The 24,231-nt window shown below is 44.2% G+C and overlaps 1 protein-coding gene and 1 long non-coding RNA gene across 4 annotated transcripts in view; both read right to left on the bottom strand.

Annotated features, from left to right (window-relative positions):
- Nucleotides 1-2,677: 2,677 nt before the first annotated feature.
- On the bottom strand, nucleotides 2,678-13,303 carry LOC140653713 (acyl-CoA (8-3)-desaturase-like). Its single transcript, XM_072866095.1, has 12 exons — nucleotides 13,007-13,303; nucleotides 10,054-10,164; nucleotides 9,564-9,761; nucleotides 8,677-8,778; nucleotides 8,378-8,506; nucleotides 6,792-6,852; nucleotides 6,591-6,667; nucleotides 5,347-5,444; nucleotides 4,898-4,994; nucleotides 4,227-4,306; nucleotides 3,686-3,811; nucleotides 2,678-2,908 (listed from the first exon to the last, which is right to left on the bottom strand). Exons 1-12 carry the CDS (start codon nucleotides 13,199-13,201, stop codon nucleotides 2,857-2,859), a joined length of 1,326 nt encoding a protein of 441 aa, XP_072722196.1. The 5' UTR covers nucleotides 13,202-13,303; the 3' UTR covers nucleotides 2,678-2,856.
- A 2,936-nt stretch (nucleotides 13,304-16,239) lies between these two features.
- Nucleotides 16,240-24,231, bottom strand: part of LOC140653715 (uncharacterized) — a 44,640-nt gene continuing 36,648 nt past the window's right edge. For 2 of the 3 annotated variants that reach the window (XR_012043195.1, XR_012043194.1), the window contains one exon: nucleotides 16,240-19,362. This is a non-coding gene — a long non-coding RNA (uncharacterized lncRNA). Of the gene's footprint in view, nucleotides 19,363-21,741; nucleotides 22,375-24,231 lie in introns of all 3 variants that reach the window. The other variant, XR_012043196.1, reaches the window with a different exon arrangement.

Here is a 24,231-nt window from a genome sequence, read left to right as displayed (position 1 = left end):
TTTTCAAAATTAAACATGCAAATAATGAATGTTCTGACTCTGGACGTTCAAAAAAAAAGCCACTTGCTGGGCAAAACCAAGCACTTCAACATTGCTGAAGACTTATGGCCCACTTGACCTACAAGCAGCATTTCTTCTACTTACCTCATTTGCCACAATCCATCTGGTAAGTCCTTTCAAAGCTTCATGAACTGAGCTGAACTCTAGCTGTCTTCCTTCAAAACATGTTGGAACTACTTGTACTTTTATAGTATCTTCATGACTAGAGCACTAGTATCCAGCAACCAGAGAAGCTTAGGCTGTTCCCTCTTTTATCAGAGATGATTGAAAACCTGCCCTGACAAAAGAGGAAGAGTACTTTTCTTGCCTGTTGAAACCATTCTACTTGCATGTCCGAATTAAAGGTTCACCGGGCCACAGAAAGAGAGGAGTGAACTTTATTCTCACACCTGGCAATTAGGGCCAAAACGTGAGATGGAAGCATTCTTGCTACCAGGACAGTCTGTGTAGTTTTATCCAATGGACAAAATTCACAGTTGTCAAACTTGAGTTAAGGAGATGGAATGTCTCTAGAGGATTTTTGAAGACTTCCTTGCCTTCAGTGTTCTCTCTTGCCTAGCCTAGGCAGCTCCCCACTTGTCCAGCTTTCTCCGTGCATATGAAGAGCCTAGCCTGGGGACTGGAGCTCCTTATGGAGCCGAGATGTTAAATAGCTCTCCTGACTAGCACAGGAAGACTTCTGGCCCTTTGTGGTTTAGGGTCAACACTCCAAGGTCAGGGGGAACTTCTGGCAATGCCACTGAAGTTCTATCTAAGAGCTGATTGCCTGTTGAATTTAAGTCCTTACAGAACAGCTCTTGATTTCATCAAATGTGTACCTTCCTACATATAAAGTAATGCAACTTCCAGAAGTCAGGGGTAGATCTTATTTTTTTCCTTTCCTCCTCATTCTGGAGGAAGAACTGCTGTATGGTTTTGTTTTGGTAGGATTAATTTCGGTTAATTGTTTATACTGCATACTTCACACAAGCTGATTCCCTTCCTCCAAAATACAAGTGCTGAGTTTTATGAGAGTTATGGACAGGCATTGGTTCCATGTTTTAGAGAGCGCAGACTCTTGCATAGACATATTTTACTCTGATGACAGCAATAATTGGTAAGACAAGGAATTTTATTACTAGACTTTCCTCCACCAACAGTTCTAATAATAAGAGGGAAAGAAACCGAGCAGGAAAAAACAAGGTAAAAGAGTAACTAAGGCCCATTTTCTTTATGGTCTTTACCAACAAGTATCAATGATTTAATGATTATTTTATTATTTCCATTACAATTTTATTCTGTGCTTAACAACGCCCTTGGCCTGGGAAGATGCATTTCTTCCATTCCCTCACAAGCCATCCTCTTTTTGGATGTTGATCAGAAAAAGCACCATATCTTCCTCAAAATCAACCCATTCCTTCTGGAGACTAAGCCACCTATCACCGAGGTACCAGGGTGACGGAGCCATCTTCATTAGTGCTATGCCAGGTGCTATATCCTGGTTTGGCATCCGTAGTGTTGGTGTAGTAAATGAAAAGACACCAGGAAATGCAGTAAGGCTGACTGGTATTCCAATAAATCACACAGGACATGCCCTCTCGGGGTGTGTTTTGAAGGCACATCATCCAATAGAGAAAGACCAGCAATGTATTGGCTGATGTGTGCCTACGGGTATGCAGCCTGCTGACTTCTGCCGATGGAAAAGTTAAATGCATTTAAACAGTACCCCAACCCCTAACACTTTTACAACTTCATTAAATTTGTCTGCAGCTCAGGCAGGAACACCTCGTGCTCCATGGGCCAGAAGTCATGAGTTCTCTCCGCTTAACAAATCACTCATCAGTTCAGAGGTTCAAAAAAGAGCAAAGTTTCAGGTGCCCACAGACTGATTACCCTTTTGCTTCCTTAGTCACCCTTGCAGGGATCCCGAGTACGGACGTGCCATACTTCTGTCCCTTCTGACTTTCAGTAAGGGGTTCAGTAACACTCAGAAGTATGGCACTGGGGAAGCCACTTGCAGAGATTCCACGAGAGGTTACAAATGGGCAAAAAACCCAGAGGCCTTCACCATAGAAGAGATGTGGAGGGCAGCATTCCCACAGAATATAGCATGCTGAGCTCTCACATCTACATGCTTGGGGAATAACCCCCACTCTCCTGTTTCTCTGCCTCAATTTAGGACTCCAATTAGATCTTTTTCCGCATGCTTATTCCAACAGAACCGCTGCCTGCACCTTCTCCACCTCACCCATATGCATATGAATTGGTTTGGGCTCTCACATGCTCCCCACTGCCCCTTAGTTTGGGCACTTCTGTTGCCACTGTTAATTACATATAGGTATTTGAAAATACTGTACCTACACAATTCCTTATTGCTTCCACGTTTCACTAACTCCCATGTTCTTTGATTTCATACTGTCTCAACTTTCTTACTACATTCATAATGAGAGCCACCTCACAAAAGCCTATGTTAGATAAGAGACTTCCCTCCTATATACTCAGCAAACGAAGTATCAGCAGACAGAAAGGAATCTGTTCCCAGTCCCAAAGCTGCCTCCAGCTTGGTGGAACAGAACCTCCTCCAGTCAGCTTTTCCCCATTACTCAGCACCAGAAAAGAGGAATGAAAGAAGCACAAGACGAATTAAGAACACCTCTTTTAAAAAATCATATTAATCACATTCATCAATGGAATTCAGCTGCGCCATCTCCCCACCTCTGGCTTAGGCAGCTCTCTCTCCTCTGTGCAGTATCTTCATGGTGACCACCACAGGAGGCAACAAGGGTGGGGAATTCCTCTGTAAGGATCCACTGCTGCTTATTTATGTAGATAGGCATCAAGCCAGAGCTCCCCCGAATCTTTCAAAGAGCTGCCAAGAGAGAACCAGATTTCCTTAGAAACAAGGTAAGGAAATACAGCATCCAGTGAACAGAGCCTTGTGGGAAGAATTCCCATCTATAGATTAAGCAAAGGAGATCATAGAATCATAGATTGGGTTGGAAGGGACCTTTAAAGGTCATCTAGTCCAACTCCCCTGCAATGAGCAGGGACATCTTCAACTCGATCAGGTTGCTCAGAGATCTTCAGAGGCAAGGCAATGTAGACTACAGCTCCTTGGAAAGATGAAGAAGAACCAAACCACTGGGGCTACCTCAAAGACTGGAAGGCTAAAGCAAACAACTTAATTAGAATGACAACAAAAGGAGCAAGCATGTCAGAAGAGAGCCACATGATTTTCAATGAAATAAGAAATATCTGGGGGGCAAGGAGGGGAAGAAAGGAAGAAAAAAGAAGGAATGAATGACGGTTCAAACTCATCTTTATGAAAACACCTCTTTCCCTGGGACATAGCTGGGAGACAGAGGCACCAGACCTGGCATCCTACTGACCTCTGACTCTTCAGAGCTGAAGAAAAGGAGCTCTCCATTAGGTCATTCCTACTGACACCTTCTGTCTGCTGCTTCTGAAACCAGTGCCATGGCTGAAGTTTTCCAAACCCTTTCATAGTCATCTATACTATCTGCAGCTATTCACAGAACTTCTGTGATCCAAACTGGCTGCCCCTCCCCTTCCCACGTCCCTCGCTTGTTCACTCCATAATATTGGAAAACCTTTCCCTTAGGGAATGCAGCAGGTTGATACATACTGCACTATGTCTGCAAAGGCAGTGAGCAATGGCTTGCACTGGTACTCAATACCATGTTTGGCACACAGAGACTTCACCAAAGGGGCCACCTTCCAGTAGTTGTGTCGAGGCATTGTAGGAAAAAGGCTGTGGAAAAAGAATATGGTGATTCAACGGCATCCATCATCACCCCACAGAATTCCTGCCCCTCTTCTGTGCCTAAGCCTGGGAGTGCCTCAGCCTCCCCTTGTGCCCATAACCATTAGTGCTCTGTAGTGGTCCCTCTTATTTCACTTCAGTCAGTATCTGTACTAACCAGGAGGCTGGTAATTCTCACTCCTGTGCCATGCTACTCATATGTGGTGTTGGTGCCCACCGGTGCTCCAAAAAGTTTCTTGGAGTTCCCATTCCATCCCCATATAAAAAGCACAACATTTACTCACATTATCTTTTGTTCTTGTACTAGCTGATAGAGAGACAGGGACCTTGTAGGCTCTTCAGACCTAGTGTAACTAGCACTCCTTGAAATTCCCCCACATCCCCGACCCATGCTTCAACTCACTGGTGCTCGATTTGGAAGTTCAGGTGTCCACTAAACCAGTCATTGAATAAGGACTGTTGAACATTACAGGTTGCCTGGAGCTGAGAGAAAAAACAGTAACATTTAAGTGTTGTTTTAGGAATGCCCCTTCTCTTACATGTGCCAAACACAACAGTAAGCAGGTACAAGTTCCTTATCATCACATGCCTTCCGGCTGAATACAGCAACTTCAAGGGCTATCTCCAGTCAACACAAGACGGCCATGCTGTGATATACGATTGTTAGGGACATAATTTAGGAGAACAGACTTGACTTCCCCAGTGAGATAAGCCATAGCAACCATGACTTTCACCTCCCTCACTTAAAAAACTGTGTAATGGCTTCAGAACTAAAATAAGACAGAGCACACGAGAGATCTGCATCCTTCATGCACAGAAAGCTCTCTATCTGAAGAGCATTGTAGCATCTCTTATTATTCTCCTTGCATCTGTGCTCAGCATTTGAAGCCTCCATCCTACTTCTGCACCTTCTTTCTTTGCACTAATCGCTCACTTCACCCAGTGAGGACAAGCTGCTTACCTTTTCCTCTCACAGTTCCCATCACTTCTGTGACCAGCTCTCTTGGGCATGACATACCCAGAAATATAACTTCTCACCTTTGAAGTCACAGGTCTCTGGAAAGAAGGTCTTACCTGGGTAGAGAACCAGTCCACATTCTTATCATAATCGATGTGCATCGGGATGTGATTCATTTGTGTAATCCAGACAAACCAGTTACTCTCTATAAACCTGCGCATACGAACACACACAAAACCATTACCGATCTCACACCTATGCCATAACGAGTCAGTACAAAACACTTGTGCACGTACAAGCTAGTCGTTGCTTGGTAAAATGAACACCAGGAACCCCAACATCTGGTCAGCAGATCAGACCTACACACACCTTCTACACGGACACTTTCCACCTTCTAAAGACACATGCCTGACAGACAACAACCTCTGTCTTGCTGAAAAGGCATAAGGAGACAGAAGAACAGGGAGCCGATGAGAAAGATAAGCAGGAGGCTGAAGAAAAGCGGACGAGAAGGATCAAGAGGAACTGGGTAAAGAAAATGGAGGAATTGTAAGTCGAATGATACCTGACTAACAGATGAAGCCCCAGGATACCCTTCACCCCCAGCAAGGGCAAGTAGGTGAGAAAGAATCGGATGTAGAAGGTCAGCATCCAGGCCAGGTCCTGTAGTATACGGAACAGATAAAACTTCATTAAGAGGAAGAATTACTGGCTTCTGAATTTACCATCCACTCTATGTGGCACTCCCTTTAAAACCTTCCATAATACCTTCTACTGACAGATTTTTTGTCCCCGGCCCCAGCACAAAGCAGTCTGACACACAGCCACTCCCCAGCCATTCCTGTGCTCAGGAATTACCCTGGTCTCATGAGCCCAGCACAGAGCAAACACTAGAGAGGATACGCTCTAAAGCATCACATTTTCCTCTGGATCTAAAGAGAAAGCAAGAAGTGAGAAAACCAAAACCCTAGCAAATTAAAAGAATAAAGACCTCTGGTTTACCTCCACCTCATCCTTTTTTGTTCTTCTTCACATTTCTTGCAAACTCTTATTTCCCTCATGTTCATTTTCTCCTGACTGTCCCACCTCCCAGGCAAGAATAAAACAGCAAGATGCCTTGTCTCTAACCCCCACATCTCAGAGAAGAGACATCTTTTTCCTGCATTTTTTCCTAAAGTCTCTAAAAAACATGCTGTTCCTCAAAGTCCTACATTTTCCCCTAACAAACTATCTTCCTAACAACTCTGAAAGTCTACTATACATCTCCTATTCTGCTTCACACTGAACTGTGAGGATTCCCTTTTAGGCTACCTGAAAGCTACTTGATTTTTAATATATCATTTTGCAAAATGGAGGTGCACTGAATCCTCCTCCAACCCCTCCGATTTCTGCTACTTTTCCCCTTTTTCTGTGCCCGTAAGTTTTTATGTATTGGGTTGGGAAAACAAAAAAGAGTGGTCAGAATGACCCTTTCTACTTTAAACTAGACTCTCATGCTACCTGAAGGACAAGTTCTGTATGAACATCAACTCTGCAGAAGAAGGAATGCTTCCAGACACTCACACACCCCGGACGGACCCAGAACATCAGAGAACATCTTTGGATACCCAACTGTGAACAGATCTTTTACAGAGAAGAAGGGCTGCGTGGAAGGTACCCTCTCTCCCCCAGCAAACGTTATGTCCCAGATCGTATACCCACACCCCTCGCCACAGAGATACAGAGCTCAGAGTTCCTCCCAGTAATTTCTTGCACTGAAATGTATCCGTAAAACAAGAAGTCACCATTAGCAAAGCGGAGCTGACTTACCACCCACTGTTTCCGCTGGACCACAAAGTAGAATATGTACCACTGGAAGTAAAGAGGCACCAGAGCTGGGGGACCGACTAGAGTGGAGAAACAGATTGCAGAGACATTAACTGTGCCCTTTTATCCCAGTGAGATGGACTGGAAAAGGAAGGGGCTGAGTGAATGCTGTCCATACAACTGCAACAGGGTAGGGTTACTCACTGATGAAGAAGTACTTGTGCTGGTGGTTATAAGGCATGAATTTCTTCTTTTGTACACCAAGCTGTTAAAATAAGCAAATTACTCAGGCCGTGAAGACAGCTAAAGACATCTGTGCGTACGCTCCTACCTATGCTTTCAAAGAAATGCATACTTAGATACCTCCTAACCTTTGAAAGAGATGTCCTATCAAACCGTGCCAGCATCCACCATGCCACTGGCTTCATCATCCCCTGGAACTTCAGTCTGTGACTGCTATGATAAGTTTTCATCCCTGCCTTGGACGCACAAGAGGCTGGATAGTCCCTTGCACCACAGACAGCAAAGTGCACTGGAAGCTCTTTCCCTACAGAGGGCACAGCTGCCTAACAACACTTAAACCAAAAACCACATGAGGCAATGAGGACAGTTCGCTGCCAATACAGAGCTTCAGAAAAAAGGAAAAACCTATGATACTATTAATAAAGATGACAGCGTGTAGAACTCCCACCTACTTGCAATTAGTCTCCCAAGCAGAGAAAGGAGCATCTAGACATTAAACTGTGTCCACAGGAACATGGATGAACAGATTATCCTCCCTCCAAGACTGCTAATTTTTCATTTTTCACTGTATAAACATAACAGATCACGTCACTGACTTCCTTGAGGAACTCCATTATATCCCTGTACATGTACAAACCAATTCCGAATAGCAGCCCTCCCTTAATTTCAAAGCAAATCAGAGCATTTAAGCCAGGTGACACTATGAATTTATGTAACTATTTTTTTAAGGTTACATAACATAACAAATGCTAAAGCAATAACAAATGCTAAAGCCATTCAATTAATTTCAGAGTTGTACCAGAAATAAAGTTGGACTCCAGACGGGACCCAGTCTGACAGCCACTGTCAGACTGAGACCACTGAACTAGCTTCTTTGATCAGTAATTGTAAAAGTTCCAGGTAGCCCTTGCTTGTGATCCACTGCTTCATTTCCCAAAACACTACAATTAGTCAAAGCTGATCTTGGTAAAGAGAACGACTTGCAATCTTACCTTCATACAACTGCAAGTCTCTCATCTTTGAAATATGAACTTGTAATCGTGACAAATATTGCATTCTTATTTTAAAACATAGCAAAAATAACTTCTATTGAGATTTTAAGAACATAAAAATCTCAGACGTATTGAAGTATTACGAAGGTATATTAGGGACTAGCGGAAGGCAAAGTAGCACTATATAAAATAGTGGGTCAACTCAAACCATTTTCTGGCCATACTTCTCGTTTTACAGAAGCAGTTTTGGTGGGTTTTTTTAAACCTTCAGCATAAATTTAGGAAATTTCAACCCATGGCAAGGTTGTATTAGGGCAAAAAAACATTAAAAAAACCAGTTGCAACATTAAGTATATAGAAGCTAGTGATGCGTCAGGATCTTTTCTTCTTCTTGTTTTTCAAAGGCCATTAATGCCAAGCTGCAGCTTCTCCAAAGTTCTGAAATACTGAGACAGCTCATTGACCAAACCAGCTGGTCACTAGTCTCCAAGCTCTCTGCAGCTTTCCAAATTTGAATCCCAACGCTGTAACCTCCCAGCCTTCACCAGGTCTCACCTCTACAGAGAGTGTTTTTCCCAAAGCAAAAAATAAGGGGTGCATGTTAACATCGGGGTCCTTTCGGAAGCAGTTGGGTTTAGCGTGGTGTTGGAAGTGGAGGTGATTCCACCAGCTGGCTGGTGCTCCCTGCAGGAAGGGATGAGAAGAGAGTGCTGTAAAGAAGTTAAATCTTCTGCCCTTAGTCCTCCCTCCCCAGTAGTTCCTTGCATTTGCTTTCTCCTTATACTGAGATTGGTTTTGACTGCAGAGCATCCCGGGCAAGGCTCTAGCAGTCCCTCTCAGCACTGAATGCCCACCTTCAGATGGCCGATCACAAACTTGTGCACCCAGTGGTTCCATCTGGACTTGCTAAAGACTGAAAGGTGTCCAAAATCATGCTGGAGCCAGCCAGCCTGGGCCTGGAATTAAAAAAAGAAAACAGTGCTGCTGGGGAAAAAGAAGAGTCAGGAGTCTCTGCGTCGGAAAAGGGCCTTCTCTTCTCCCACTCCCATGCTCCTCGCAACATACCCTTGGATAGCGAGAGCATTTCCACTACTAAGACCCAAGCCAAACACTTCTCTTTTACTATATACCAATGCAGTCCAGACTTTCCCTAATGACTTTTAGTCTCAGATACTTGTTTTCATGAGGCAGGAAAAAATCATGAAAAAAAAAAGTCATGGAGCTCAGAAACAGCATTTATTCTCTTCCAAAACTGCACTGAAATCGGCAACAAAGTCTCCTTTAAGGAGCAGCTTGCTGCTGCCTCCTCTGAGTACTTGTAATTCCAAAGGGATCAGCTGGCCACAGGAGAAATAGCTGGGGCTTTGAGAGCTGCTCTGCCCTCTCCTCTAACTCGCTGCAAGTTCCCATGGGAACACGGTGGCTTGGCCCCTGCACAGTGCCTTGGAGTTCTGGCACAAGGGACCTCAGAAGTGCAGCATGGCTTTCACTGTATGAAGAAGGCTGGGAATAAGGAGGGCTTTGACGGACTACGGGAAGGAAAAAGCAGGGCAAAGCCTGCTCTACCAAAGAAGCATGCCGTGGCACTGTAATTTTGCCCTTTCGGTGGAACCCAGGGAGAAGCAGGATTTTGGGAAGTCCACAAAGATAAGATTTCTCCTGTGCTTATAGCAATGAGAACCTAAGTCTCAAAGAGCTGGCTTTTGGTGTTTCTGGGGCTTCTTTTTGCCTAGCTGCTTACCTGGACAGTGCCTAGAAGCACTGCAGAGAAGAGGAAAGGCACTGTCGATGCTCCAAAATACCAGATGGTGAGCCAGGCTGCAACATCCAACACCAAGATGTGACAGAGATACAGGATGAAAAAGGTGTGGTTGGGGTTGAGAAGCCCCATCTTCTCGACGGTTGCACGGAGTTCACGGAAATCTTCTACCAGCTTTTTCTGTGGGGAGACCCAAGAGTATCTGCTGGTCTGAAAATGCCTCAGGAACTCTAAGAGGAGCTCAGTTTCCCCTCTCAAGGAGCTACTGTGGCAATGGGGAAAAGCTGAGGGTCACCTGGAGACAAATCTCCACTAAGACTACTAATAATGACATGAAGTCAAGGGGAAGCTTCAGACTGATGCAGTGATTCTAGGAGATACAATCATTTTATGTACAGGGAATTCTGGCTGCCAGTAAGAGATGTTAAATAGCACAATTTCCACCCAAATACCAAGTTTTTAAGATACTTACGTTCTTGCTGGGCTCAAAGCTGGGTTGATCTGGTGCCAGTTCCCCAATTAAGAGTGGGGTCATGTACTTTCTCACTAGTGCCTTGTCAAGATGAAATGCTATGAAAGGATCCTGAAATACAGATATAGGAACAGGATGAGAAAAATGACCCTTCAGGTGGCAGCAAAAGAAATGTATTTCATGATATCCTGGACTCAGCAGAAAGCAACCCAACTAATTGAGCTGGCTGAACCAGATTTTACTGCCACAAATCTTACTGCTTTCTTCACACCATAAACGATCATTTGAAGGTGAATTCTCTGTATCGTTTTCTACCTGGATGCTGTTAAGTGCAGGTCACCAAGAAATATGGGCTCACTGCTCTCTTACTGCTGAATCTGAAAATTTCATATCCTGTTGAACCTCAAGATATATCATCTCCACCACATACTCCTCTGTCTCTATTTTGTCTTTAGCTTCCATCTTACTTTCCCTCAGGCCCCATATCCTGAAATGAAAGTCTGACTAAGGAGAAGGGCAAGATGTTAGCACAAAAACTGAATCAGCTAGCTGAACTGGGAAAAATAATGGGACAAGCAGGACACAGACAGGTGATGGCAGCTCCTGGTGACCCACACCAACCTCTCAAAAGCCCCACGTTGTTCCAGACATGCTTCCTCGGCAATCTCCAATGCCCACCCTGCCACATCTTCCTAGAAGAGTTTTGTTTTCTTGCTACCTGTCTCCTGTCCTCACCTGGTTCCCCTCCACATTTCTGAGAGTCCCATGAAAAGGCCTTTTTTTTTTCTCTTTACCATTCAAAAGATCCCTGTTAGGGAAATCAGTTATTTTTATCATTTAAATATAATGTCAATCTCCATGACAACCAGGAAGCCAGGTGAAAAAACCACATCGCTGTAGATTCTATCCCTATATTTAGATTACAAATCCCCTGAGCACACATGGCATTTTGACACCTACTTCCTACTGAAGATCTCCCATTTACCTCCTTTTGCATATTTCTCTCCCTGGGTCCAAATTAGCATAGACTTTACAATCTCCCTCAGCCTAAGGATGCTTTTTCTTTTCTGAGACAATATTTGCCCACTGATGCATCAGGAAGCATCCTGCACCATGCACTGGTCAGCACTATAATTACTAGCTCATATTTGCATGCTTTTAAAATAAATTATCCTTTTAAAAGATCTCTAGTCAAGAAAGGGGTTAAAAAAAACCAGCTGATGTTGGCAGCTCTGGGTCAGCCCTGTTGTGCTTCAGATGTAGCATCCTCTCTGCTCAGGCTTATGTGAATAAAGGAGGGAAAGAGAAGAGGGGAATGTTAATTCGCTTTTTCTCATTGGAAGAGGAGAAAAAATAGGGAGGAGTATGTGGGCAGATCAGAGGAGGATGGTACCACGCATTTAGACCAATCCTTTCCATGGAGGCTGTAAAACCTGGCGGTGCAATCCTAACAGGAGGTTAAGGGATCGCTGATTGCACCTTCTAGAAATCAGAACACTCTAGCGGCATTCAGCAAATGAGTGCTCTTTCTTTACTTTCCACTGTTTTCTGGTTTTGAGGAGCCTGATGCTTTTCATTTCCAGGACAAAACTACTAGAAAAATTGGAATTTACTTGGCTCGAGTTCCCGAGCGGTCAGCAGTTCAATTGCACCCAGCAGCGACACAGACGATAACGCCTACAGAATGCAGTCGGCTGCAATCTGACCATCTGACTGTGCTCAGCCCTACGTGCTGGCCACCGTGACCGACCCGCTTCTGAGCACACAACGCCAACGGGGCTTCCAAAATGCACGTGTGCTTCCTGACCTCATGAAGCATGTGTACATTCACGTATTATCTTCAGCTTTACGTTATATGCATATGATGAAGTTAAGGAAAGCATTAGATCTCAAGTTCCATCCTTTCTGGTCAGGGACTAAACTGGACTGAAACATAGTCCATCAAAACCACTCCTGAGGTAGCTTCAACATCCCATACCTGCCTTTGGGTCTAAATACTGACATTTGGAGAAATGCATTTTCTTTCGTGAAAGACATAAGCCGACAAAAGAAGGAAATAATACGCTGACAAAATTACCCCACATCCTGCTGCCAATTCGAACAACGTTTACTCTGCTTTGCAAGTCACTGGCATTCAGACATGTATGATTTTTTTCTTTTTAAAAAAGACTGAAATATGACTTTCAGTAGTATTTTGCACTAGTGCCATCTCTTGGAAACATTGTGCTGGGTTTTTAAAGTTCGAGGAGGCTGAACGCGTTCGTATACCTGCAAAAAATAAGTCTATCTGGGCACACAGCAGTGTCACTATCAATACCTTGGGTGTTTCTGCTCAGTTCTGGCCTGTGGCTAGCCAGGTATAAAAATGCTGTTCTATACTAGCATTTTATACTAGATTCATAGAGATAGAATCTAGATTCATAGATCTAGAATCTAGATCTAGATTCATATACTAGATTCATAGAGATATACTAGAGATAGCATTTTATACTAGAATTTTTATATAAGATAGCATTCTTATATGCTTATATAAGATAGTATTTTATACTAGAATAGTATTCTAGTATAAAAAGAGCATTCTTATTTGCTGCATGTGTGCAGAAATCATTGGGGTTTTTCCCTAGATTTACGGCCAGTTGCGGACGCCCTGTTTGCCCACGTTTTAGCTATTCTTTCAACAAAGTTACTTCGTAAAAACAGCCATCCAGGACCCAGAAAGAGCTTGCATTCGGCACCGGTCTTTGCACACCCGAGCGAACACCTTACACGCGTATAACACGCCCGAGTACCCGTCTCTTCACTGCGCAGCGCCTGGCCCCTCTCCGGCTGCCGCTCGCCCCGGCTCCGCCGCCGTGTTTCTGTCCCGAGTGACCCCCTGCCCCGAGCACCCCCTTCCATCCCTCCCCGGGACGCCCTGCGAGAGCCGGGGACGGACCCCCCCGCCGCCGCTCACCGTGGCGTCCTGCCCGGCGTAGTGGCTGATGACCCGGGAGCCTCCCGGGTGCCTCCGGCAGAAGCGGCTGATGTCGTACACCTTCCTCTCGATCACCAGCCAGCGCTCCTGCGGCGGCGGGCCCCGGCCGCTGCGCTGCCCGATCTCCTCCCAGGTGAAGAGCCGCAGCGCCCGGCGACCCTCGGGGTCCTCCATGCTTGGGCTCGGCTCGGCCCGGCCCGGCCCGGCTTGGCTCGGCTCGGCTCTGTTCGGTTCGGCTCGGCTCGGCTCGGCTCGGCTCGGCTCGGCTCGGCTCGGCTCGGCTCGGCTCGGCTCCGCGCCGGCCGGACCCTCCCCGCCAGCGCCGCCCGAGCCCCCCCCTCCGCGCTCCTCCCTCTCGAAAACCGGCCCGCTGACCCGTCCCCCATTGGCTCCCCGCGCCCTCAGGCCCCGCCTCCCCTCCATTCCCCCACGCCCATTGGGCCCCGCTCGCCTTGCGCCCGCCCCTTGGAGGGAGGCGCCATGGCCGGCGGGCCGAGCTGGCGGCGGGGCCGTGGCGGCAGCGGGTGCGGGCGGGCCCCGGGCAGCCCCGCCGTGCTGCGAGGCTGCAGCGCCCGGAGATACGGCGGGGTTTGGTGATGGAAAGCACGGAAGAGGAGGAAACTTCGGGCCCCCGCAACAGGCAGCTGCCTGGCATCTTCAGCTGTCCAGACCGTAATAAATTACAGGCTGTAATATACCGCTGGTGCAGCCGTAGGCACAGGACGAAATTATTTTGAACATATTTGAGGGCAGCCTGTAGACCTCATCATCTTGGCTTGCTCAAAATGTAGCTGGTTACAAGCTGCGTTCCAAAAGGTGTTGAAGCTGGTGCCAGGGCTATTTAAATGCCTTCACTTCCGACCGGGAAAACAGGATAAATGCCCCTTCATATAGATTTGCTGATCGTATCAAACTGGGGGGCACAGTTGATATGCTGGAGGGCAGGGAAGATGGGCAGGCTGACAAGAACCTGAAGTCGTTCAGCCTGAGCAAATGCCAAGTCCTGCACTGAGGAGGTAAGAAAGGTGGGAAAGGGGTCGACATACCAAATGGCCGGTCCTCGATGACTTGCTAGGTGGAAAGGGCAGAGGCTTGGTGGTCAATGTTACGTGCCAGGTGAAGACACAGCCTGGAAAATTATATCATGAGCCAGATACAGGATTTGGAGAAAGCAGAAAAGGCCAAGGACCCAAGCCATCCACAGAGGAGACCACTTTTACAACCTGGTTCTCCTCACTTCTGGGCTGAGGATGCCTCATCTTCCCTGGCCTTGGTTTTGTTTCCCCTTTCCAGCAAATCTCTGCCACTCTCCCGTCTGTCCTGCCTCTCCCTTCCAGCTGCCAGGGCTTCTTCCCTTCCTATGGCTACATTTGGCTGCTGCTGCCTGGATATGCAGCCAGAGGGAGGAGAGGTGTCACCCACCGCAGGTATAGCACAGAACACGCCTGCTTGGTGGTGGTCTGCGGATGATCCTTCATACAGCAGACTACTGAAGAACGATAGAAGAGCGAATGATGCTAAAACAGACACATCCGTCTGTGTGGGACTTCATACATACCCATTACAAATGTTCATTAAAATGCCTGGTTCCACATTCAGCTCCCTTCTTGCTTCCCCTAGTAGCAAGAGTCTTCTCTCTGAACTCTCATTACCAATTCCGAATCTCTTTGTTTTCATTCACACCTTCCAATCTGACCTAGTTACAGCAATTCCGGTTGAATGTAACCATAGAAACAAAGACCCACCAGACTGCATCCCTTCTTGTTCCGAACATCACCTGATTGCTACATCACGTCTTTCTAGCTTGGAATTCTATGCCTGCAAAACACTGGATCGAACATCTTTTAGTTCCCTCCCTTCAGCAATGCCACAGCTAATGCATCGAGTAAGGCATCCCTGCTTCTACGCATTTGCCATCCGTTTGCCATCCGTGAAAGAAAAGGTTCTCTCCTGATCTGAGCAAAAATTAAGTTGTTTTGTATGTTGGCTGCTGACCGTCTCACAAACATAACCATAAAAGACATTAATAAATGTTTAGCATCTTTTTAAATTTAACTGTTATATTCAGAACGGTGCAGTAATTATTTCTATTTCTATTTTTTCTGATTATCTATTGCACAAAAGAATAATTACCCTAAATTTAGTTGATATTTTGAGTTTGACTCTTTTGTCATGAATATGGGGGGGGGTACTGGTCAGTTTTCTTTTTCTGTACACCACATTTAAAAAAAAGTCTATCTTCCTACACAAGTTAAACCTTTGGAAACTTGTTTTAAGGGACCTTAACAATAGCCAAAAAGCACCACTGAGCTTGATAAACTGCAGTCTTCTTCCCCTCATATGCCTCCTCTGATTTCAGCAGGACCAAAAGCTATAAGGGATGTTAACACCTTATTAACAGATTTTCCAAGACAAATCATATAGCAGTCCTTGGAATCACCTTCAGAGCTTTTGCTGACATAAAAATCTGTGGCTCCGTTTCTTTTCCCCTCACTAGATGATTCAGCCCAGGATAAGACATCATGGAGGCTACTCGAAGCATCCAACTCTAAGCAGCGAAGGTTTGCGTGCCCTGCTACAAGCTGCCTGTTGTCAACAGCGGTTGGTTCTCCTGAGTATGGTTGCCATACTCAGGATCTCAATGGGTCTCAGAGAGGCAAGAATGAGATCTTTGTAATAAAGACTGCAAGGGAAAACCAGCTGCCATTATATGCTCACTAGCATCCTGCATCCAGTTAATGCGACTGTTGGCATTAACAGAGAGTCAGTCTTTGCTGGAAGACAATTAGCTAGGTAAAAGCAGACCTGGCCACTCTGCTCTTCCAACAGCATTTCTTCTTTTCAGTGTTCTGACTCCTTGTTTTACCTCCACTACTCCCATCTCCATTTCTCCTTACCATCAAGATCTAGCTGTGACCCAGCTTCCTAGGCTATCAAGGATCGCTGAAAATCCGAAGGGAGGTAGGTGACGCTCTTTGATTCAAGTCTTGTGATCTGGCTGCAATTCATTCTTAACAGCCTAGATGACTGGAGATCACCAAAAGTCAGAGAAAATATATTAAAACTCCTTATGTCACTACTGTGATTTGGCTGTAACATACTTTCAAATAACTAAGTGACCTGGGTGATGAGGGATGACGACGTACCCAGGCATCTGACGACCAAACCGGTAATACAGATAAATAGAGGAGATGGACTGAAAGGATGGCAGCCTTTATTTTACCAGCTTGAAGCAGGGGAAAATGAGTTAGAACAATGGATGGTGGGCTCTGAACACATAGAAAATAGGAGATTTTAAAGGAAAACTAACAAATGCTGAAAATCAGTTTAAAATAGCAAAGTCTAAAAGAAGAATCAGTTCTTAGCTTTTGTTCAGCTGAAGAAAAGCTTAAGATGCAGCGTGCATGGGAATTGCGGCGTGAAGATTTACAAGATATAGGCTGTCGCCAGTGCAATTAAAACAGCTACGCTGATGAAGCAAATGGAGGAGGAAACCACTGATTTTAGCATCATACTCCTCGCAGGGAAGAGCTTGAAACTCCTGAGAGCTCACTGTAACACCACTCCCGCACCAGGCTTAGGATCCACGGGTGCATTGGAAGGGTTAGCGTAACACCAGAAAAAGGGGTAGATGCTAGAAATATTTCCTTTATTCTTGTCAGCTGTTGCATTACTGGGAATGAGCTGTACTAGTTGAATAATTTGGACTAAATGAGTTAGTATTGTACCTGCAACTATTTTTTTGGATTGCTAACACTTTATACCGACAATGAATTCTTGGGTTTTGCATATAATACGGGCTGTTTCTTCAGCCCGTATTAACTGCATGGAGTATTTGCTCTGGTACTCTGCCCTAACAACTGACTGTTAAAATTTAGATGCAAAAATATACATGACAGAGGGAAGGAATGAATATATCATAGTGCGGACTACCGGAGGAAGATTGTGATTTGGAAGGAGTTTACATCTCGCCAGAAAAAGCAACCAGGAATCACTATACATAAGGGATGGGGTTGCTGAGCTAAAAATAAGCATATTTTTTGTCCTCCAGAAGAGGTAAATTAGGATTCGTAACTGAGGGAGGAAGGCAGTAATTGTTTCGAGTTTTTCACATTTGAAAGCAAAATCTGAGTAAAGAGAAACAGAAAGAATCTGATGATAACAGGAGAACATCAGTGGGATGGACTTTTCATTACAAATTATTACAAATGAGATTATACTGACAAGGCAGCGTTAAGAACAGAGCATTTCTCTCCTTATTCTTGTCCCGACGGGTAATTGCAACATCTGCTGCTTTCTCTACTCAACAAGTGCGATTATGTACTCCGCTTCCTTGGCATCCAGACCAGTTTGTGCCTTGACCCTGATAATCCCACACGGCCAACCCAAGATCCGCTGCAGAATGTGAAATTCATGCCAACGATGGCAGCACAATGGGAATTTCTGTTTCGTTGTTGGTCGGTTGCTGTGTAAAGTTAGTCAGCTCTCAGCCACTGTCCCATGACTAGAAAAAGTGTCGCCAACTCAAGACGCTACAATATGTCAGCATAAAATTTATCAAACACATCTTTGATAGCGTTTTGTCTTCGTTTTAAGTATATCAACTTAATTAGCCAACTCTAGTAGCATGTGATCATGAGCTATGTAACAGAGCAGAGGAAGCAAAATGACCAATACTATACAGAATATCTGAAAAAAATTATATCAAAAACTATGTGTTTCAATAGGCATTTTTCTGATTAAAGTTACACTCAAATGCAATGGAAATAGAAAGAAGATTTAACAGTGACTCTAAGACATTCACGTTTCTTCCTTTTCACAGATTTTTAAAGGTCAGGGGGCTTTTAATGGTCTAATGTTCTATATGATAAGGAAGAGAAAATAATTTATTTACCACGATAAGCAGCATTGGATTAAAACGTGCTTCAGAAAAGCATGTAGCCTTGACTTGAAGATAATGCATTCTTAGCATATATTCTGCTCAACTATTAAAATTTTGAGCCTTAAAAGTTTAATTTGTCTGGTTTTGATTTACAAAATATTTATTGGGTTTTGTTTTACAGGTCTCTCCTAGACTAAAAATCAATTGGTTCTGGTATTTCCTCTCTACAGGGATACTTCCACTCCATAAGCAAGTAATTTCCTGATTTTTATTTTTTTTCTTTTTGTATCCTAAAAAATTGCAGATAGACTCAGAACATGTTAATCAACACTGGAAATATTTCTGGGGGGTTCCTTGCACTTTAACGTTGCATATTCTATACCCATGTTTCATCCTGAAACTCCCACATCCCCAGTCTTCATGCAACTGTAACTAAACATCCAAGTTAACAAATACATTTACACAAACAACATTTTGTCCACTAAGGAATCTCACGGACCCGGATGGCAATAAAATGGTTCTACCAGGACCGATGTGGAAACACAGCAGGACTCCAAAGGTGGTAAGAGACTGTTAAGTTTGGTATGAAACTATCACTCTCCTTCATAATTATTATTTATTCGTTTCATATTTTAATACCTAAAAGCCTTTGTCACAGCCCTGTTTTACAAAGCGCTGTATAAATATCTGCTCTTAAAAAGCTTTCTTGGTGGCTGGCAGAAGAACAAAAGGCAATGAGGAGACAACAGCAGCCAGATGTATCAGTAAGGAACATTTAAACTCTGAACTGGGAGCACTGGGAGCTCAGAAACAGTATTATTAACAAGCCAACCTTCCTGAGGGCTTCGTATTGGCCTGAGAACAACATAGTTTAAGATGCCTAAATCATTTTGAAAATGGAAGCACTATTCCCAAGCTACTTTCCAGATAGAAATGAGGTCAAGATATTTTATTGTAGCCTGGGATGCCATTTTTAACTATTAACGTGAGGAAAAAGGTTTTTCCCTTTTCTTGAAAAAGGCAAATGGAGTTTTCCTTGTGGGTACACATAAGTTTTCAGATGCTCAAAGAAGATGCAGTTTCTTCTTCTTTTGAAGAGCCGTGATATCCTCATGGAACTGATGATTGTTTTTTCTTTCTTCAGGGGAAGAATGCTCCCTCCTGAAAGCCCAAGCCAAGGATCCAGTCTTCATCCAGTGAAATACACAGTAGTTATTGCTTACCTTTGGATAAATTACTGCTCGTTACTTCAGCGTCTTGGGTGTCTTTCTGCTCAAATCAGCTTCCTCTGGTGCAGAATCATATATCTTGATGATATGCAGAATCATAAATCTTGACGATACACCGAACCACATCATCCTTCATGCACCCATCTGTTCTATACAGTGATGGGCAAGGATGTTTCCTCCTCAGAGCCATTAGCTGATGCTTCCCAAGCACTAGAAATTTGTTTCTGCGGAGAGACAGAAAGAAGGGATGGAGAACTTCACTTTTGTAATTAAAGTGGTGCTGCCACAGCATCCCTACCTAACCGTTGGGTTCCCTCACCTCAGGCTCCATGCTCCAGAACCCCTTTCCCCAGCCCAGTCAGGATGTCATTTAGTTGTTTCCCACTGTGTTTGAATTTATTATTCACCCATCTCAACCCAAGTTCAGAGCTCCTCAGCCTTTCCTTCTAGTGAAAGGGAGGGAAAGCCTGGCATCCTTTCTCTCCTTACATGTATTTTTCCTTGGCAGAGTAACTAAAGGTAGCTAAAAGTCTATAAAGATGCAGCTAAATCTGATCTTCACTCTATTTTTCTCCTAATATCCTCAATTTCCACTTTCTGTCTTAGCCCATCCCCTTTTTCCCCTTCACATCCCTGCTCCGTCTCCCTCCTATGCACCCCTTGCTCGCTGCTCTCTCCTGCCGCCTCCTTTTCCCACCACCTGCCACGGAGCCATCCGGCCTTACCAAATGGCCAGTGATGCATCTCATGCTTTTCAAACTGGGGAAAAAGGAGGATTTTCCCCACATCCGTGAGGACTACTGTGCAGCTGCAGTGCATTTCCATGTGCTGGTGCCAGGCTGGGTGCTGCTATCAAAGTCATCCTCCAGGTATTACTGGAGACTCTAATCCTTTCTAAAAGGCAGATTAAAAGAATCTTATCTGATCCTACCGACTTCTACATAAAACTCAAGAAAGGGATGAGACGTCAAACACAAAAATCGTGATTTCTACTACATCTTTAAAACTCTTTCCTCAGGGTCTCAGTTTCTTTTACATTAACAAATCAATGCATGACACAGCGTAAAGATACCTGAACTACCAATTTGCCCTGCTTTTTCCCCATTCCAGACTAACCCAGCAAGATGTCCTTCACTTACTCATTAGCTCACATATTTCTACGTTACCCTGAAGAGCAGACATACCCTTTCTATGTGTTCCCCCTACAAAAACTCTTCCGCTTTGCACTTCTCTACATCTCCTTTTCCACGCTTTCTTTCCTGTCGTGTTTCTCACTTTTCCCCCCCATCTCGTGACTACCTGATCAAACTCAGGGCTTTTATGTCCCTTACACAAGCTCTTTGTGCCGTTAAAGCCACACCATGCAACAAATGCAGCCTTTCACCTACTTGGCCACAGAAGAGAGTCTGTTCTCCTCTCATTGCCGTGGCTGGTTTGGGCCGCAGGATCCAAACAAAACCTAGAACAAGTGCCGCATAAAGCCTTAGCAGCGTTACAGGCTGCGCTGCAAGAAGATGATAGCGCTGGGGTTTTTTTTGATAGGCACCTTTCAATGACTTGTCATTACGTTATTACACAAGTATCTATGTGAAATATCCAGGTGAGGAGTTCTGTGTGCAGACTTTACGTCTATGTCTATCTAACAGGTACAAGAGCCGATTCCAAAACGTACCCACCTCCTTACCAGTTCATTTCGCAGGAGGGAGGGCATGCTCAGGCAAATATACCATCCAAGCCCAGCGTTTGCATATGTAGCCAGCCCTGTGTAGATTATCCACTGCTTAAAGTCATCAGCTCTGAAGTATGAACTTCCATGGACTGACTGATAAAGCTTGTTGTATATAAAATAACCGCCAATTTCGGTAACACTAGTACATTCCTTTTGTGGAGCAGTCACCTGATGGACTATGACCATCAGACAATACTGTGAGTTACCCATAATACATATCTTTATCTCTACAAATCCAAAGAAGTCATGGCTTTGAATCTAGCTGTGGACAGAGAGGACGCAACCTTCAATGAGGACACTGAACAAGTAAAAATATTTCACGAATTTGCAAATTAATTTCCTTTCAACAAAACTGGCTTTGCAGTGGATCCCCCCTACTTTCTAACAGTAAAATATCATTAGTGAAGCTTGAAGAAATGCATCCTAAAATAATCATTTGTAGTATGTTTTCTTATTCCTTTCTCTGTGTTGCCCAGTGGCCCTCTCCATCTTCTTAGACATCTCTCTGTTCTTCAGCTTTGCAATCTTCTTCTACATAGAATTATAAAGTAATACAGTTTGCGAAGGACCTCTGGAGGGTTACAGTACAACCTCCTGACTCAAAGGAGAGCTACCATCCCTCTCAGCACAGTCAATGAATCTAAAGAACCAGATCTTCAGCTGCTACGAACAGGAAAATCATTAGGATTCACCAATTTACAGTTGTACACGATTTGATGCTGCAGAAGCAACAGAGCAAGAGATGCTGCTGGGTCATTGTTCTGAACTGCTACCAGAAGTGGAAATGTTGAAGTAATTCACATAATCCAACAGATATGCTATAAATTACAGCTGAAAAGCAGTAATAGATCTTTATATGCAATGATTTTCAAACCGAGGTCTGCAGGCTGCTTGGAGTCCATGAACCACTGCGTAGAGGTTCCACAAAGATGACTGGGAAAGATCTGTAGTGCAGAAGTTGACATTCACTAAACGTGGACCTCTCACTGGGAAATCTTTAGGGGATAACAAATCAAAGCAGCAATTTATTGCCATGCAGAGCTAGTCAATACAGATTTGACAGCCAGCCTGATTTCCCTTGGGATTTTCGTCTACACATGGAATCGCAGAGCTGAAAGCAGCTCTCTCCTCTTTCTCGTCCACCAGACCAGCACAATGACTGGCACGAGCCAAGATCTGGTGTGGGGACAGTACTACAGTATTTCTTAACAAATAAAGCTTAGAAGAGCCTGACTTTCATAGTTAGAGCCCTTGCTTCAGAGCTGTAGCCTGAAAATTCAAGTAATGCATAGCAAAATGACACTATATTTACCAGCAGAAAAGCAGAGTATCAATAGATACATCATGCAACAGCATCGAAGAAGAAATAAATTAGAGGTGTCTTAGAATTGTACCTAAATTAAACATATTTTGCCATGTTATCTACCCTATCTCCTTCTGTTCACCTTCTTGATTGTGCTTTCTTATCGAAAGATGTACAGGATGGAAAAGGTGGGGAAGTGATGAGCTGAAAAAAAAAAAAGGCAGGGATGTATGTTCCTGACAAGGGTCCGTGACTTTCACTGATGCTAAGAGTTTATGTTTCTTTAGATATAATTTCTCACTTCATTGCGTTCGGAATTCTCTAAGTACAATTTTAACACTAAATTCCTGTATACTCTTTCTACCAGGTGGTCTTATGTACGTTTCCCTTTCAGGATGCAGTAATTGGTGTAGAAGTCATTACTGCGCCGCTCAGTCAATGAGGCTGCTCAACATTTCACATCACCAAGCCCCAAACCCCCCAGGCTGAACAGATAACTGATTTGCTGGCGAGGTTTCTTCCTATGAACCTGCATGGATTCATTTTGCTTATAGGATGATTTTGCAAAGGATGGTGCACAAAGAAAGCTGAGACAGGCTTCTATGCACAATTATTTATTTTTTTTTTAGCTGAATCCACAATTTATGGCATACAGGGACCTCAAAGCTATTTTAGGGGGGAAAAACCAACCAAAAAACCCAACCCAAAGCAAAAATCCCAAACAAATAAAAACAAAACAAACAAAAAAAAACACCACAAGCAAAACAAGGCGAGAAAGAGAGGAAAAAAGAGAGAAGGAAAACCATCTTCCTGGGACCAGCCCAGGAACAGAAGCAATGGAGTCTTCCAGACAATTGTCCTCTTCTGGATGTCCTCTCCAGTGGAGCAGGGAGTCCACAGAGCGGTTTTCCAACAGTAACAATACAGTTTTCATCAAAACCCACTTAAACTCATTACTGCTTGCTCCTGCCCGAGATGATGTTAGCACTGAGTGGAGCACCCTTGATGAGATGCAAGAATTGCATGCTCCATGCGCATGTAACCTCCAAGTAATATTTATTGGATATGTGAATTTTTTATCTACTTTCTTATCCAGTAGGTCCTAAAGTTATAAACTAAAAGCTACAAGGCAAAGGGTAAAAAAATAGGGTAAGAAAGGATGATTCACTTACCCATGGTAATCAATTTTTAGGAGAAATCAGACATAACAGACAGAAAAACTCATCAGAATGCATCTGTGCAAGGCCCTGAGGATCAGGGCAGGTGGATACCACAGTAAAAGCACCAGGACAGCAGCCTCCAGGTGTGTGGTGACAAGGGACAGGCAGGCTACAGAGGGAACACCCTTAGCATTACAAAGGTTAAAGCATCCAACGTGCCATGCAGACACGCCTACAGGATTAAAATCCTGAAATTCAAAGAACTCAGCACGGAAAGTGTCATGGTAGACTTTTCCCACATCACAAGCAATGAGCTTCAGGTCCACCTTAACGCAGTGTCTTGCTAACATTTATTATTATCCTTGTCAGAGGTCTATTTTGAACCAAACTAAATAAAACTAGCAAGTCTTAGGAAAACATTCCGTTCATTTCTGACTTTCGTCACCCCACACCACAGGCAAAGACTGTTTCATAGGCTGAAGTCCTTGTGCAGCAGTAAGACCAGGCAGAAAGAGAGGAAACCTATAGCATGCCTAAAGGCAGCACAAAGTGATTCTCACTGGTACAGAAGTGATGCACGTCCTTTCACTTCAGTCTCCGTTCCTATCGCCTGTGTAGGGAGCATGGGTAGAGAAAAGGAGAGGCGCAAGACTTTTTTAGATATTCACTGTTGTCAGCTCCTTCAGGCTAATGGCAGCAGGCAAAAACAGAGCACCCTTGTCTGTGCCTCCTCTAAACTATGGCTGGGGCTGGAGAGAAGTACAACAGCACCAGGACTGGAGGCATTTCTTACTTTCACTGAAGGAGGTGGTCTCTTATTCTACGCTATCCTTCAGCAACAAGATACGATAGTCGGCTAGAGAGCAAATAAGCATTGTGAATTAAAACATGTGATGGTTAA

Source organism: Ciconia boyciana, chromosome 6 (assembly GCF_034638445.1).
Source record: "Ciconia boyciana chromosome 6, ASM3463844v1, whole genome shotgun sequence".
NCBI lineage: Eukaryota > Metazoa > Chordata > Aves > Ciconiiformes > Ciconiidae > Ciconia > Ciconia boyciana.
The sequence above is the reverse complement of the archived record's forward strand: the minus strand, read 5'-3'. Positions and strand labels throughout refer to the sequence as shown.

What these genes read in the sequence shown, in the direction of transcription:
- LOC140653713 (XM_072866095.1), bottom strand. Translation starts at nt 13,201, where the DNA reads ATGGAGGACCCCGAGGGTCGCCGGGCGCTGCGGCTCTTCACCTGGGAG. An exon ending in TTGTGATCGGCCATCTGAAG is followed by an intron (nt 8,507 to 8,676) that starts GTGGGCATTCAG and finishes CCCTTCCTGCAG; the next exon opens with GGAGCACCAGCCAGCTGGTG. An exon ending in AACTTCCAAATCGAGCACCA is followed by an intron (nt 3,812 to 4,226) that starts GTGAGTTGAAGC and finishes CTTTTTCCACAG; the next exon opens with CCTTTTTCCTACAATGCCTC.